At 47.6% G+C, this 16,078-nt stretch overlaps 1 protein-coding gene across 1 annotated transcript; it reads right to left on the minus strand.

Annotated features, from left to right (window-relative positions):
- Positions 1 to 1,395: 1,395 nt before the first annotated feature.
- SELENOW (selenoprotein W) lies at positions 1,396 to 11,436 on the minus strand. Its single transcript, XM_063312473.1, has 6 exons — positions 11,279 to 11,436; positions 10,177 to 10,201; positions 7,432 to 7,485; positions 6,304 to 6,378; positions 2,746 to 2,863; positions 1,396 to 1,983 (listed from the first exon to the last, which is right to left on the minus strand). Exons 1-5 carry the CDS (start codon positions 11,305 to 11,307, stop codon positions 2,789 to 2,791), a joined length of 258 nt encoding a protein of 85 aa, XP_063168543.1. The 5' UTR covers positions 11,308 to 11,436; the 3' UTR covers positions 1,396 to 1,983; positions 2,746 to 2,788.
- Positions 11,437 to 16,078: the final 4,642 nt, after the last annotated feature.

Here is a 16,078-nt window from a genome sequence, read left to right on the forward strand (position 1 = left end):
CTCCCAGAGGACACGGCACTCTGATGCTTCACTTTGTGGGGTGCCTCCACTTTGCAGTTGTGTGTGGCAGGGATAACAGCTACAAAAAACAACCTTGTGTAAGCTCTTGTGCATTAGGCCCTCTTTGGCTGATGGAGACTTGAGAAAGACGGTGCCTAGTTTTGTATTTGTCACAGCCATTAGCCAGCAAACCAAAGATAAAACAGAAGAGCATCTGAGCGTATACAGTAGAACATTCAGGCTTTTTTTTTCTTTTACTGTGGATCCCCTGACAATTTTGAAGCTAGGTAATAGAACTTAGGTGCTACCTATATAGTTGTTGAGGGAACAGGGAGAAAACTGTTGAGACATGGGGCTTGGGCCTCTCAAGTGCGTTTTAGCTGGTTCACACAGTAATGAAAGAAACTTCTTTAATCAGCATAATGGTATTGAATCTCCAAAGAATTCTAGCTCAGAATCAGTCTTCGCAATTCCTCTTTCCATGTTCTCCCACTGCTTTTGGATAGTACGGTATCTGACGTCAGATGCATGTGCCTTTGAGTTTGTTCAGTGTAGCGATGGATTTTTATAGCAGATAGTATTCTCATCTGTTCTCTGGAACTGGCCAGCGCTCTAGTTTTTGGCAAGGAGTTTCAGAAGGAAAAATTTCTCCCCCTCCTTCCATCAGCATCCAAGGCTCCATTTTTCAAAATGTCCTGTTTCCATGCTCTCAAGCCAAGTAACGTATTTACATGTCCTATCGTGACAGTCCCTTTCTCTACATGTTCTTGACTCTTTTTGTTCACAGCCTTCTAACTGGGACTTAGGTGTTATTGCACCCTAATCTAAACGGTACTATTAATCAGATTTTAGTAAGTTTTGTAATCTAGACACATTAATACCAAGTATTCCACTGAAAGAAGCAGACTTGTTGGTCATTTTCTTCATTCAAGCATCCTTTTTAAACTTAGTGGAAAAAGTCATCTTATGTAGCCACAAAGTAAACTTTACAGCATAGCCTCTTAAATTTGGATGCCTTTGTTACGAGTACAATTCAGCCTGTATCTATGGCAGACGTCCCAAAGGGATCAACAATGGCTTAAAATCCATGGCAGGCAGCAGACAAGTTGCTGAAGAAGGCAAGTGCAATTTAGGGGGACTTGGAGAGACCAACTTGTCCACCCTACTCACTGGAGGACATGAGCTAGAACCAGTTACTCTCACAGCCTCCTCTACAGAGTTGTTAAGTAGATTAATTTAGGCGTCTTCCTGTTGTACACTGCTTTGAGCTCTTAAAAGAAAAGGTGGGATATAAATGCAGTGAATAAATAAAGCATCAATCTGCAATAGAAACTAAAGCGTTAGTGTGAAATACAGGCGGCCTGAATCTTGTGCACAGTGTTTTCACACAGGTCGCAACAGCTTGAAAGTAACATTTTATTAAATGTTCAGTGGATTCGACAATGTTCAAGCAAAGTAGTCAGAAGTGGGTATAAAGTAACCAAACAATCCTGCACTAGGAAAGTTAGTAGTGGTGGGAATGGAAGAAGAATTTAAATTTTCAAATTAGACGTAGGATTCTAAAATTGGTTAGTTCCGAGACAAGGGTTTTTTTTTTTTTTTTGCATCTGATCCCATCACATATTGGGAGCATTTGTGTACGATGAAAACAAACATTTGATGAATCTTCCGCTCTTCCTATCTTTCAGTAATCCTAATTGTTACTGGCTGCTCATGCAAATAAAAAAGAACTACAGAGAAAGCCACGTTTGCACGCAGGACCCACTGAACACGGGAGACAGGCATGTCAGGAGGTACAGACACTTCATGCTGAGTCCAATCCACATTCAGACATTGAATTAGAGCACAAGTTCTCCCATCAAGCTTTGCTCAAGGTGGCATCCAACGCAACGGTTTCAGGGAACTGCCAGGTGTCAGGCAACATTTCAGCAGCTCCCGTCATCAAGCGATTTGCCAAGATGAACAAAGCAGATTTTTCTTGAGCTACCAAACGAAGAAGAAAGTTGTTTTTAAAACACTGCTAATAGACAGACAAGTCAGCAATTGTTTTCCCTTCCCAGAAGTCAAATGCTTTGAGGGTCCTGCACGTCTAAAAATGTTTCATAGGTTGGTTGGCAAGACAATGTACCCCACTGTGGACGTGGACTAGCGATAGTTAGGTTTGGTGGGGGGAGAGACCCACCCAGAGAGTGGCTTAAAAATATTTCACGTAAGCCTCGACTTACACAAATTGAGGAACCAACCCTGGATTATGGGTTGAGGCTCCACATATGCTAGCTAGAACAGAACACTGTTTAGAATGAAGGGTTGCTAATATTTATAGCTATTTTTGCAAACAACATTAAAATGCATCACACACTCATACTATTTGCAAGAGGCAGGATGCAAGCTATTTTTAAAATGTACATTCTAGCCTATTTAAGCTTTGGATCTGTATTACACGTACGCCACCATTTGCAGAAATTCTCCAGCCAACGTTATTAAGAGATCTACCTCCAGATCAGCCTTGACAGAAAAGGGTTTTCTGTAACAAATCTTTTCTATTAAAAAAAATGGGGGGATTTATGCATTCCATTTTTAGGAAAAGCAACATTTTACTGGAATGTTTTGAGGAGTAAAAGAGCAATGTGAACCCGGTAGGGGCCGCAGATCCCGTATTCTTTACAGCAGACGCTTTTTAGGCAGAGATATTTAAGAATATGGCTTTGACAGAATAAAATGAGCTTCAAAAATGTCTGATTTTACCTCTGTTGCACTCTGAGCTGCTAGCCCATGCTTAAAGTCCTCCTTATACCAAAGCTGCTCTGATGGCCTTAATTATCTTGTACAGTTTGGCATCATCATCCACAAAGCCATCTCCGTTCTAGAGGAAAGAAGGAAAGATGAGAAGCGAGTTTTTTCTCCTTTCAGTTCTGCTGTATGAACACCGTAAGGAAGTTGCTGCAGTACCAAAAGAACGGCAAAGATTTTTCACGCCATTGCACACACTAGCTCTTCAAGGCAGATTTATTACCTTTTCTGGAACAAAAAATCTGCCCTTCTTTGCAACTAGATTGACTCTTAAAGAAAGGAAGTGTTGTTCTCCACATAATAGGATTAGTCATCTGTGGAAGGGGACGAAGGAGGAAGATCGCTCAAGCATCTTCTTGGACTATCATATTAGGACCCCTGAGAGAGCATGCCTTTGGGCTCTTCCACAATGAGGTTTCCTACATATTAAATACCAGTGAAAGAAGCGTTACAACCCAGCTCCTTCCATGCCCACGTGCTTGTACGCACACACAGAGAGGCTATTCTCTTAGCCTGGTGGACTTAACATGCACTGCCCCAAATTTCAAAGAGCGTAATTCTGGCAGACAGGCAAAACATGACTGTCTTCCAGACTGTGCCTCCTCTTATACCTTAATAACCCTAATTCAGACATCACGCTACGCTAAGCCATAATATGGTTTGTTTACTTTTAGGCTCAACAGGGTGTTGTGTAACCACAGCCACCAGACTTCATTTCATAAACCCTCGTAACTTGCACGGCTGAGCTCCCAACAACTCTGTTCTTTTGTCATGTTCACCGTTTCAATGCGCACTGTACATCGTAACGTTTCACATGCCATGGCGCTGACGCGCGTTTCTGTTTGGGAGGGAGCTGCTGGGAGACCTTGTGCCAAGCTCTGTATCTGTGTTCATTTCAATGGAATGTGTCTGGGTTATGTGCTCTGCTCAAGGACTTTTCCCGCAGACCATCAGAAGCCGTTAGGAGCACCTGGGATTGTGAGCTTGGGAAGATTCTACGGGGGGAGGGATCTCATTTGTACCAAGGGTTTTTAGTTTGTATTTGGCGCACTTTTTTCATTCTCAGCTTTGTGATCCTGCATACTATTTGTTAATAAATCAGGTATCTTTGTGATCCTGCTCATGAGTCTGATGGTGTTCTAGAATAGGCAACCATTACATAAAGCTGAGAATCACCAAAGTGGTACCATTAGCTCCTACCAAGATTAGTTTCTTGTGAGGGAAAATAGTTAACAATGGCCAAGTCCAAGCTCACGACCAGGGGACTTGAGGAGCTGGCTAGCTTGATGCCCGAGTCGACGGTCAGGAGCGGAGAACTGAGTCTCCCCCCCGAACCTTCAGATTCGAGTTCCAGCCCCGAGGTGGAGGAATCTAACGATGGGGGAGAACCAGAGCAACCGGCACCCAGCGAATCGCCCGCAGAGTTGATCACCTGGGAGGCAGTGGGAGAATTGCATCGGTTCCCGTTGACCCCAGACGCAGAATTTACCACGGTGTCAACGGAGAGACAGCCTAACATGCGAGGGAGGGAGGAATCTCAAACCTCTGAAAGGCTAAGAGTGGTGGAGGCCAAAATAGAATCGATGAAGTACATGTTAAGAAACCTGTCTCTATCATTGGGGGGGCAGGGGAGGCACGACGGAGGTCCCAGCTTCACGCAACCATCCCCCATCCTCCCACCTGGACCGCCGGCGGAGCGGGGCCGGCTCCGGGATGAATCTCCACCCCGCAGAGCGACAACTACCACTCAAGCAGCCGCCAGTTCTGCTCCAACAGGAGTGGGGGTGAAAGACTTCTCTGTTAAGTTTGATGGGGGTCCAACCAAGTTATCTTTCTTTCTAACCAATGCCAAAAGTTACATGAGGCAGTTTGGAGCATACTTCCCTTCCGAAGAGGCTAAGGTAACTGCCATTGCCACCAAGTTGAAGGGTCGAGCGGCTGACTGGTATGTTCAATTAAGTGAGGCTGACTCCCCTGAACTTGAGTATTTTGAGGACTTTATGGGGGCGTTAAAGCTGCATTTTGAGGATCCTCTGGTCAGGGCAAGAGCTAAGAAGGCACTGAAGGGTCTTACCCAGGGCCAGCTGTCTGTAGCTGATTGCGCCCTGGAGTTTAAGGCTTTAGCAGGGAAAATCCCCGACTGGTCTGAGTCAACCTTAATAGAACGGTTTAAAGAGGGACTCAACCGGGACGTCCTATGATGGGCGTTGTGTAGAGACGACCCAGAGTCATTGTATGAATGGATCTGTCTGGCCGGCAAGGCTGAGCACACCCAGCATACCTTCATGCAAACCAGACGACCTGAAAAACCACCAGCCACCATGAGGGGCCCCCGAAGTGCTGCAACTGCTGCCCAGCCAGGCTATAGAGCCTGGGAAGAGGAGAGAGATCAGCGCTATGTGAGGGGTCAGTGTCTCCGATGTGGAAAGGAAGGGCATCGAGCAGCGAATTGCCCAAAAGCCAAGGCTGGAGATCAAGCAGGCAAGCTGCCGACCAAATCGCTGCCCCCCTCGCGGTGGATGACAGCAGCCTAGGGGGCAGGTGACGCTGAGGAAGTATTCTACTTCTCGGGAGAGGCTGAAGATGACTCTAAGGAGCCGGCGGGAAACGCCAGCCACCTGCCATGAAGAGCACCTGCGGGCTTTAGTTGACTCTGGGTGTTCCAGGTGTCTGATTCACCCTGATCTGGTTGCTGCTTTGGACCTGCCTAGCTTCCCCCTCCAGCAGCCTTTGATCTTCACACAGTTGGATGGTTCAATGGCGGGGGGGGGGGGGGGACAGCAACCCATTTCACTGGAACTGTTGCAATGCAAATGGGCAGCCACGGTGAGACTTTAAAATTTGTGGTGGCACCTGTTGGCAACCCCTTGGTAATTCTGGGGATTCCCTGGTTGACCTATCGAAGCCCACATATAAATTGGGAACGCAGAACTCTGACTTTTAAGGATGGGTTTTAGCAAGCCGCGCCCTAGTTTGGCACGTTTAGAAGGCTTGCCCGATCAATACCAAGACTTTGCAGAGGTCTTTGGGGAAATGGAAGCAGATCAGCTACCCCCCCATCGGAAAACTGACTGTGCAATAGAGTTGGTTCCCAACGCTCAATTGCCCAAGCCGAAAATTTATCCAATGACTCAGAAGGAGCTTGAGGCATTACGGGACTTGATTGACAAAAATCTGTCAAGGGGGTTTATTGAACCTGCAAATTCCCCAGTTGGGGCCCCTGTGCTATTCCGGGAAAAGAAAGATGGCATGCTTTGACTCTGTACAGACTATCGGGGGTTAAATTCCATCTCAATCTGCAACAAATACCCTCTGCCGCTCATGAAGGACATGTTAGCTCACTTGTCTAAGGGCAAGATTTTCTCCAAGCTCGATCTTCGTGAAGCCTATTTCCGCATCCGCATACGAGCTGGAGATGAGTGGAAAACCCCTTAATTCTTGGGAGATTACATTACAATTACATCTGGAGTCTTTGTTGACTTCAATACAAGAATTCGTTGAGTTGTTGCTTACCTTTTTGGAGTGCACCACCTTGCCTGCTACCATCACCTCAAACCATCCTGTGACCTGAGGAGTCCCTTCGCCGCTCTAGATGGAAGCAAGAGACCGTCTCTCCTTAACCAGGGACATGAACACAAACATGGACACCACTTCTCCTTCAAGTACTGCTCAACCACCTTCTCCTAGTCACTGAACCCAGATCCCTCTCCCGCACTCATCTACGGGCTGAATCCGACCTGCCAACAGCGCCTGTTCTATTTCTGCAGGGGAAGCCCCACACTGCATCCTCTCTGCAAAGCTTTCTGCATCTTGCTGTCCATGAAGGAACTCAACTGCTCTGCACACGAGAGAGAGGATTCTGCAACGGTAACTGAAGCTTGCTCTTCTTAGTCACGTATAGATCGACATTTCCCAAACCGGTGGTTTCCAGCCAGGCTGGAAGTTCTGGGCACCTCATCCAGAGGGACCAGGTTAGGGAAGAACTAATACCTCTCCTGTGGACTCTTAAGAGCCATTGTCAACTGGTGTAGACCAGTGTTTCTCAACCTCAGCGACTTTAAGCTGTGTGGACTTCAACGCCCAGAATTCCCCAGCCAGCCATGCTGGCTGGGGAATTCTGGGAGTTGAAGTCCACACAGCTTAAAGTCGCTGAGGTTGAGAAACACGGGTTTAGACAATACTGAGTTAGACAGTAGCCCTGTCTGGTGTAAAGCACCATCTGGTCTTTCAAGGTTTGCATTCAATCTGCAACATTTCTAAGCAGGTCATTTCTGAGCTATTCTGCTATCTACAGACTAGGGACACTTAATCATATCCAACCCTGCCAACGGCAGGGGATAGTCAATAATCACGGTGGGATCTTCTCAATGCGAAATACCAGGTTTGGGGGAGAATTTCACTACCTTTCACAATAGGCAAGGTGTTTGGAAAAGATCAGAAGTTTCTGAAGCAGGATTGTCAGCTTACAGCGTGTCTTTGTATAAGGACAAGGGCTTTGATTAAAGTGCATTTGATAAAACTATTCGAAATGGCTAGCTAAACGTCCAAGTATTCCTTCTTGCCCTGAATCTATTTATTTAGGAACCCACAACATGACTGAACAAAAAGGAAGTGGAACCAAGAATGGCTTGAAAGACTCACAATTTCCAGCTTGCCTGGAAACTCTTTTTCAAGTTCCTTCTTGAGCTGTTGGAACTACAAGTGAAAAAAAAAGGGAAAGCTGAGTTTGTCAAGTTCAGAAAAACCGAAGCTAAACTGGTTCTCAGAGAAATTAAGGCACCGTGAAGAGAAGCATGTGCAAAATGTGATTAAAGGGTAGAGAGAACTCCCATGCCTGACACGCGGTTTATCCGGGCTCTTTCAACCAGGCTTAAAGGTATCTTTGCTAAGAGAATAAATTTATTTATACATTTATATGGCCGCCCCCGGCGACTGATGGACCCGGTAGGGTTTCAGAGGGAGCTGGGGGTTATACCCGACAATCTGCTGCACGGTCCAGCGGAGGCCCTGGCTGCTGCCTGGAACAGGGAGGCGGCTGGGGCCTTGGACAGGATCGCGCCTCTGCAACCTCTCTTGCCTCAACATCCCCAATTCTCCCCGTGGTTTACTGAGGAGCTGAGGGTTCTGAAGAGGGCTAAGAGACGCCTAGAGCGCCGCTGGAGGAAGACAAAGACCGAATCCGACTGAACACTGGTTAGAGCCGCTATTAAGGCCTACCTGGTGGCGATAAGAGCGGCGAAGCGCCAATACTTCTCCGCCCTTATTGTGTCCACAGAATGCTGCCCAACGGCCCTGTTTAAAATTATTCAATCCCTTTTGGGAAAGGTGGGCGCAGTGACCCAACTACAGGGCCATGTGGAAGAGTTCTCAGAGCATCTGCAGGATAAAATCGCTCGGATCCGCTCCACGCTAGACTTCAAGCGTGAGGCAGGGTCCGTGGAGATACCAAGGGAGCGGACTTACCTAGTTACCTGGGAACAGTTTGATCCTGTTGGACCCGAGGAAGTGGACAGGATCCTCTGGACAGTAAATGCCACTGCTTGTCATCTAGACCCATGTCCCTCCTGGATGGTGAAGGCAGCTTGGGCGGTGACGTGGGATTGGGCCCAGGCGATGGTTAATACACCCTTGAGAGAGGGAATGTTCCCAGCTGCCTTTATGGGGGCGCTGGTACACCCCCTCCTCAAGGAACCATCGCTGGATCCTACTGTTCTGGACAATATTCGTCCAGTCTCCCACCTCCCCTTTTCGGGGAAGGTGGTTGAGGAAGTGGTGGCATTACAGCTCCAGAGGGTTCTGGAGGAAACGGATTATCTAGTCCCCTTTCAGGCCCAGATATGGGATGGAAATGGCATTGGCCGCACTTATGGATGATCTCTGGCGGGAACGGGATGGGGGTACTGCATCCATTCTCGCTCTCCTTGATCTCTCAGCGGCTTTCGATACCATCGACCATGGTATCCTTTTGGGGTGGCTCAGGGAGTGGGGGTGAGTGGCATGGTTCTGCACTGGTTCACCTCCTCCCTCCAGGCCCAGTCCCAATCGGTGGTGATAGGGAGTGAGAGATCCAACCCTCGACCTCTCCTTTGTGGGGTGCCGCAGGGTTCGGTTCTCTCTCCTCTCCTATTCAACATCTACATGAAACTGCTGGGCGAGATCATCCGTCACCATGGGATGAGGTATCATCAGTATGCTGATGATACTCGATTGTATGTCTCCATCCCGGGTGAAATAAGTGATGCGGTGACCACCCTCTCCGAGTGTCTGGGGGCTGTGGGGGCCTGGATGGGGAACAACAGGCTTCAACTGAACCCTGGTAAGACCGAGTGGCTGTGGGTTAAGGGTTCTTCTGTATCCGGGACATTAACATCTCTGGTTCTGGATGGGGTTGCACTGGCCCAGACAGACCCGGTGCGTAACCTGGGGGTCCTTGTGGACTCATGGCTCCTGCTCGAAGAGCAGATGGCAGCTGTGGCCAGAAGGGTCTTTGCACAGCTGCGTGTTGTGCACCAGTTACGCCCTTTCCTGGATCGGGAGGCCCTTCGGACAGTCACTCATGCCCTTGTTATCTCCCATATAGACTACTGCAATGCGCTCTACATGGGGCTACCCTTAAAGAGTATCCCGAAGCTTCAGCTGGTCCAGAATGCGGCCGTGCGGGCTACTTTGGTGCCCCTAGAAGGGCACATATAACACCTTTGCTTCGCGAGCTGCACTGGATACCAGTTTGCTTCTGGGTCCAATTCAAGGTGTTGGTTATCACCTTTAAAGCCCTACATGGCATGGGACCAGGTTACCTGAGGGACCGTCTCTTCTCTGCTTCATCAGCCCGTCCCACCCGGTCAGGCAGAGAGGGCATGCCGAGGACCCCGTCTGCAAGAGAATTCCACCTGGTGGGGTCCAGGAGGCGGGCCTTCTCGGCAGTGGCCCCCACCCTTTGGAACATCTTGCCCCTGGAGGTGAGATTAGCCCCATCGCTCCTAGCCTTCTGGAGGGAATTGAAGACCTGGCTCTGCCATCGGGCTTGGGGCAGGGAGGATAATAATCATACTTGGGGTTGGCTAGTGCCTTGAAGTGCCCCTCCTAGGCAAGGATTGAACGAGACCATAGCCCTCAGGATTTTATTATATTTGGTAGTTTTTAAAATTGTTTTAGTCTATATTTTATATTGGAATTTTATTGTATAGTTATTGTTTTATGCTCTAAACCGCCCAGAGTCCCTCTGGTGGGAGGAGATGGGCGGTGACAAATTAGATAGATAGATAGATAGATAGATAGATAGATAGATAGATAGATAGATAGATAGATAGATGATAGATAGATAGATAGATAGATAAATAGATATAATGACTCTGGGCAGCTCACAATTAAAAATAATTGACGTACCTTGGGTCTGTAGCCTCAGGCTCCGCTACAAGCAAAAACGAAAGGAAAAAATAAAATTACTTTCCATCTTGCCACCACAAGAAGCTGCCTCATCATCTGGCAGGTGGTAATTCTCTATTATGCTCAGCCAGAGCCCCGGGATGGCAAATCCAGAAAGGCGCATTCAAACAGAGGGATGTGTTTTCCTGTACCTGCCAAATCCTCAAGCCACATTTCTCTCAGAGGAAAATACAATTTTGGGCCGTCTTCTGTCGTGGTAAGAATTATAATTCACTTTGCAGGGGCTCTGAGAGTGCCACGGACAGCTTTGGGCCTCAGATGCCCAGTCCAAACAGAGCCCTGAATGCTCACAGGCCTTTTGCCTGTCTCCATCTCAAAGGAAGCAGCATCCATGCCCCATTGTTTAAAAAATCACGCTCAAGGGCATGGGCAGGCCAGCTCTTGCGAATTTCAAGTTCAAGAAAACGTTTGAGCTCCTCTCCAGCTGCCAGCACAAGGCTGAGGCCAAACGCCCAGATTTCAGCCTAGGATGCTCCCCGATGGTAGGAGCCAGTGGCACACAGCCCCTAAAATGTAATTCAGTAAACCACGGTCTGGTGAGCCAGACATAACAGCCACCGTGCCTGGCTTCTGACGTGACCCCCGCGCCTGTTTTTTCCTGCAAGGTGACTGAAGGGCACAGCGGGTTGGTGCTCCGGTGGCAGAGGGACCGGCCTACGGATTTCCCTGCGCCACACCAATCTGTCGCTGCCCTCCGGAGTCACTCCGGAGTCACTCTTTATTCTTTACGACCCCCGCACGGAGCAAAAAAAGCAGGGAGCAAGGTCCCCAAGGCCATACAATGCACCGCCCACGAGGCCGCATCTTGCGACCGACGAGCTGCAACGCGCGCGCCTGGTCCGCCAAGCCCAGGGAGGGAGCCGGGGGACGGCGGGGGGGACACTCGGCTCCAAGGCTCCGCACCGCGCTGCCGGGCGAGCGGAGCAACCGCCGGAACCGCGCTAAGGCGGCCGCGCCGTCGGAGGGGCGGCCGACTCGGCTCGAGGCTGCAGGCGGCCCGCGCAGAAGCAGCCGCAGCGGGGAGGCGCGGCAGGCGCCTTACCAGTAAACCACCTTGACCCCGACCGCCATGACCGCACGCGCCGCTTCCCCGGGGCGCTCGGAACGCCCGGACCGCCAACGTTCTGAGTTGGAGCGTTGCGTCCGCCAGGGTTTTATCCCGACGTTCGGACGACACCACCGTCCGGGGAAAAAAGGGGGAGGCAAAAAGGAAAAGCCCCTTCTGCTCCCGCTTTCCGTCTCGAATCCCCGGGCTCGCATCAGCCAGATGTCGGAGCCGCACCGACAAAAAACGCCCATCAACCGTTAGGTTTTTCTTTTTAAGGAAGGAGCGCGGCATTACTACCACCTCGGACGCGACGCCCCCGCTTCCTCCTGATAGTCTGGCCCCGACGAGTGCCGGATCTGGTCGTCTTTTCCTTTTCCGTGCCAGGAGACGGTGTAGAAATGCGTTAAGGCGATTCCTTTTTTTTTTTTTTTTTTAAATCATGATTAATGATTTAATTTATTTAATTTATGCTCGCTGAAATTTATTTTGGCATAAAATCCTGGCCATGTGGCAAGCAATAGAAGGGCATCAAGTGGTCACCTTTTTTTTTCACCAGAGGGTAAATAAATCCCTAGGGATCACCTGGTCTCCTCTGCATATGACTTTGCTGATCTGGCTGCTAGTGCTCACCTTGTGGTCCCCTTTCTTCAACCAGAATGTGATGATAGAGGTATACATTCTGTTTCTTGAAAGTCAGTTTGGATCCCAATCCTCATGCCCTTTCTTTTATTTACAGACACACACACACAGACCCCTATTTTCTTAGCTGTGCTGTTCTTTGTTAGAATTTGCACCCCAAGTCATTTGAAAAGGTAGCACTTTTGTGTTCTCCCCCAGCTCAGAAGAAAAGATGCCCTTTGTTTGCTCACTTGCAAACAGATTGGAAATGAGAGTTCCCTGCTTGGGAATGTAGCTGTCTGAGGTCATACAATGGTACCACATTTGTAACTGATAGTCAGTAAAAAAGTTGGTGGTTGTATTTCAGAAATGTGCAAAGCTTTGCTAGTTTTCTCTCTTGCAGCTTCGTATATAATTCTGGTTTGGCTATTTTATGGGTCAGCATATTTTGTGACTTCAGCAAAGGATCGTAACCTTGTGGTGCTTGAGCTTGAGCACCTCAATGATGCCATGAGTTAAACCGTGAAGGGCCACCCAAGACGGGAAGGTCATGACAGAGAGGTCAGACTAAATGCGATCCCTGGGGAAGGTAATGGCAACCCACCCCAGTATTCTTGCCGTGAAAACTAAATGGATCAGTACAACCAGAGATATGTCGGTATACCATCGGAAGATGAGACCCCCAGGTCGGAAGATGGTCAAAATGCTACTGGGGAGGAACAGAGGATGAGCTCAACTAGCCCCAGACGTGATGACGCAGCTAGCTCAAAGCCGAAAGGACGGCTAGCGGCCGACGGTGCTGGTGGTGAACGGCGAATCCGATGTTCTAAGGATCAACACACCGTTGGAACCTGGAATGTAAGATCTATGAGCCAGGGCAAATTGGATGTGGTTATTGGTGAGATGTCAGGATTAAAGATAGACATTTTGGGCATCAGTGAACTGAAATGGACTGGAATGGGCCACTTCACATCAAATGACCACCAGCTCTACTACTGTGGACAAGAGGACCACAGAAGAAATGGAGTAGCCTTCATAATTAATAGTAAAGTGGCTAAAGCAGTGCTTGGATACAAACCAAAAAATGACAGAATGATCTCAATTCGAATTCAGGGCAAGCCATCTAACATCACAGTGATCCAAATATATGCCCCAACCACAGATGCTGAAGAAGCTGAAGTAGAGCAGTTCTGTGAGGATCTGCAGCACCTACTGGACAACACGCCTAAAAGAGATGTTATTTTCATCACGGGAGACTGGAATGCTAAGGTGGGCAGTCAAATGACACCTGGAATTACAGGTAAGCATGGCCTGGGAGAACAAAACGAAGCAGGACATAGGCTGATAGAATTTTGCCAAGACAACTCACTCTGCATAACAAACACTCTCTTCCAACAACCTAAGAGACGGCTTTATACGTGGACTTCACCAGATGGAGAACACCGAAATCAGATTGACTACATCCTTTGCAGCCAAAGGTGGCGGACATCTATACAGTCGGTAAAAACAAGACCTGGAGCTGACTGTAGTTCAGATCACGAACTTCTTATTGCACAATTTAGGATCAGACTAAAGAGATTAGGGAAGACCCACAGATCAGCTAGATATGAGCTCACTAATATTCCTAAGGAATATGCAATGGAGGTGAAGAATAGATTTAAGGGACTGGTTTGGTTTGCATCTTAATCTGTAGTGTAAAAAGGGGAGTGTTGAGGTTTTCCTACTAACAGATTAAGCTGCTGTTGTACCTAGTCATTTTGGCCGGGTGAAAAGGTTGCAATTGATTGTCTCCTCTCACGTGCTTCATGCAAATCACCTGGGAGGAAACCTGCCCGGACTTGTTTCTTACTTCCTCTTTTTCTCTCTGCCGGCAATGTAGCCAAGCAAGGCTTGCTCCAAAGGGAGCTAAGTCCTTTAAATATGTTTTGTTTTTGTTTTGCTTTCTGTAAATAAATTATTTTTATAGAAATGCTTGGTGTGTGACTTTTTTGACCTCTCCTGGGCTAAAGGCTTTCCCAGCATCTGCCAACAGGTTATGTGCCCAGTGAGCAACACAGTAAAACCCAGAGAGATCAGCTCCACACCTCATGCACAATTTAAAGGCAGGTAGCAAAGACCTGTGAAGATTTTCTTTGGAGCCGCCTGGAGATTTTCCAGCAACTGCCGGTCTACAGGACAAAGAAGCCAGCTGAGGTGACTTGCAAAAGAAGGAAGAAGCCATGGCTACCTCCCAGCCCTCAGCGATGCCTCTGGAGCACCTATCAGAGACCAACTATTTGAATTGGGCCCTGAAGATGGAGATGTATCTTCGCAGAGAGAATCTTTGGCTGCCAATTGGTAAGCAAAACCCCCCAAATCCCAGTGCTGAATGGCTGAGACAGGATGAGTGGGCTAGAGCCACCATTATCTTGGGAGTTGAGGACAATCAGCTAGTCCACGTGAGAGGCATGCAATCTGCAAAGCAACTTTGGGACGCTTTGAGAGACTTATATGTAAAGGCAACAGCAGGGAGTAAAGTTACTCTGACAAAAAAGCTGTACAGAGCCTACCTTGCAGAAGGAGAAAGCCTTCCTGAGCACCTGCATTATATTCAGCAGCTGTTTGTTGAGTTGCAGGAGAGAGGAATGGAATTTACACCTCTCACAAAATCATATATCCTCCTGTCCTCACTAAATGCAATGTGGGACACGCTGATTTGTACCCTGGAGGCTATGCCTGAAGCAGACCTCACCCCATCGTATGTTACACAGCGCTTACTCGCTGAATGGGAGAAGAGAGAGGAAAGATCCCCCCCATCTCTTCTGGAAAGCTGCAAGACCAGAAAATGAGGGAAAAGAAGGGAAAGGAACCTGAGGCCACAGCGCTAGCCAGCCAGCGATGCTTCACTTGTGGTTCAGATGGACATTTGCAAAGAGACTGTGCCATGAGACCCAAGAGTAGAAAGACAGAGAAGAAGAACACAAGGGCAACACAGAAGAAGGCTCTTCAGACAACCCAGATTGCACAGGTTGCTGAGAAGGGTAATTCTGATGTATGGGTGTTAGATTCTGGGGCCAGTTGACATTTATGTAATTGTAAAAGCTCTTTTGTGTCACTGTCTAAAACTGAAAGACAAAGTGTATCTTTGGCTGATGGGTCTGTGACCAAAATTATGGGACAAGGTGACTTGTATTTATCCTGCTTAGGAGAAACTGTAAAAGGTGTGTTGTATGTGCCAAATTTACAATCAAACCTTTTATCTGTGGCACAATTGGCTGCAACAGGGTATATCATAACATTTAAGAAAAATGGTTGTGAGATACGAAAAAATGGGAAATTGTGTGCTACTGGTATGTTAAAAGACTCCTTGTACATTGTGCAAAATGCAAGGAAGCCAAGCTGCAAGGCTGCAGTTGGCAACACTCCATATCATGACCAATGTGTACACCTGATGCACAGGAGATTTGGTCATGCTAATTTCAAGTATATAGCACAAATGCCACAGCTGTGTGCTGACCTAAAGATAAAACCCTGTGATAAATACTTAGACTGTGTAGTTTGCAAAGAATGCAAAACACTAAAAGCTCCTGTAAGCACAGTGACAGAGTTACAACTAGACCTTTGGAAATTGTACACTCTGACATTATTGGTCCTTTTGCTCCAAGTCTTGGACAAGCAAGGTATGCAATGACCATCACTGATGATTTCTCAAGATACACATTTATCTACATCTTAAAACATAAAGATGAGGCATTTGAGAAATTTAAAAGTTTTGTGACATGGGCAAATGGAAAATTCCCTAGGCCTGTATCTGCACTCCAATGTGATAGAGGAGGAGAATACCTTTCTCACAAATTCAGAAGGTTCCTAGTGGAAAAAGGGATAGAACAAATTCTTTCTAACCCGTACACCCCTCAGCAAAATGGTGTTGCTGAAAGAAAGGGCAGAACCTTGCAAAATGCAATGGAATGCATGTTAAAAGATTCACGATTATGTTTTAATTACTGGGGAGAGGCAATATCTACTGCCACTTATGTTCAGAACAGGTTGTATAACTCTATGATTCAGGACACTCCATTCCATTTGTTTTATGGTGTGAAACCAAAGGTAAACCATCTTAGAGTGTTTGGTAGCACTGCATGGGTTCACATTCCAAAACAGCAGAGAAGGAAAGGAGGCCCCACAACAAAGTCATCT

Source organism: Candoia aspera, chromosome 10 (genome assembly GCF_035149785.1).
Source record: "Candoia aspera isolate rCanAsp1 chromosome 10, rCanAsp1.hap2, whole genome shotgun sequence".
NCBI classification, from domain to species: Eukaryota; Metazoa; Chordata; class Lepidosauria; order Squamata; family Boidae; genus Candoia; species Candoia aspera.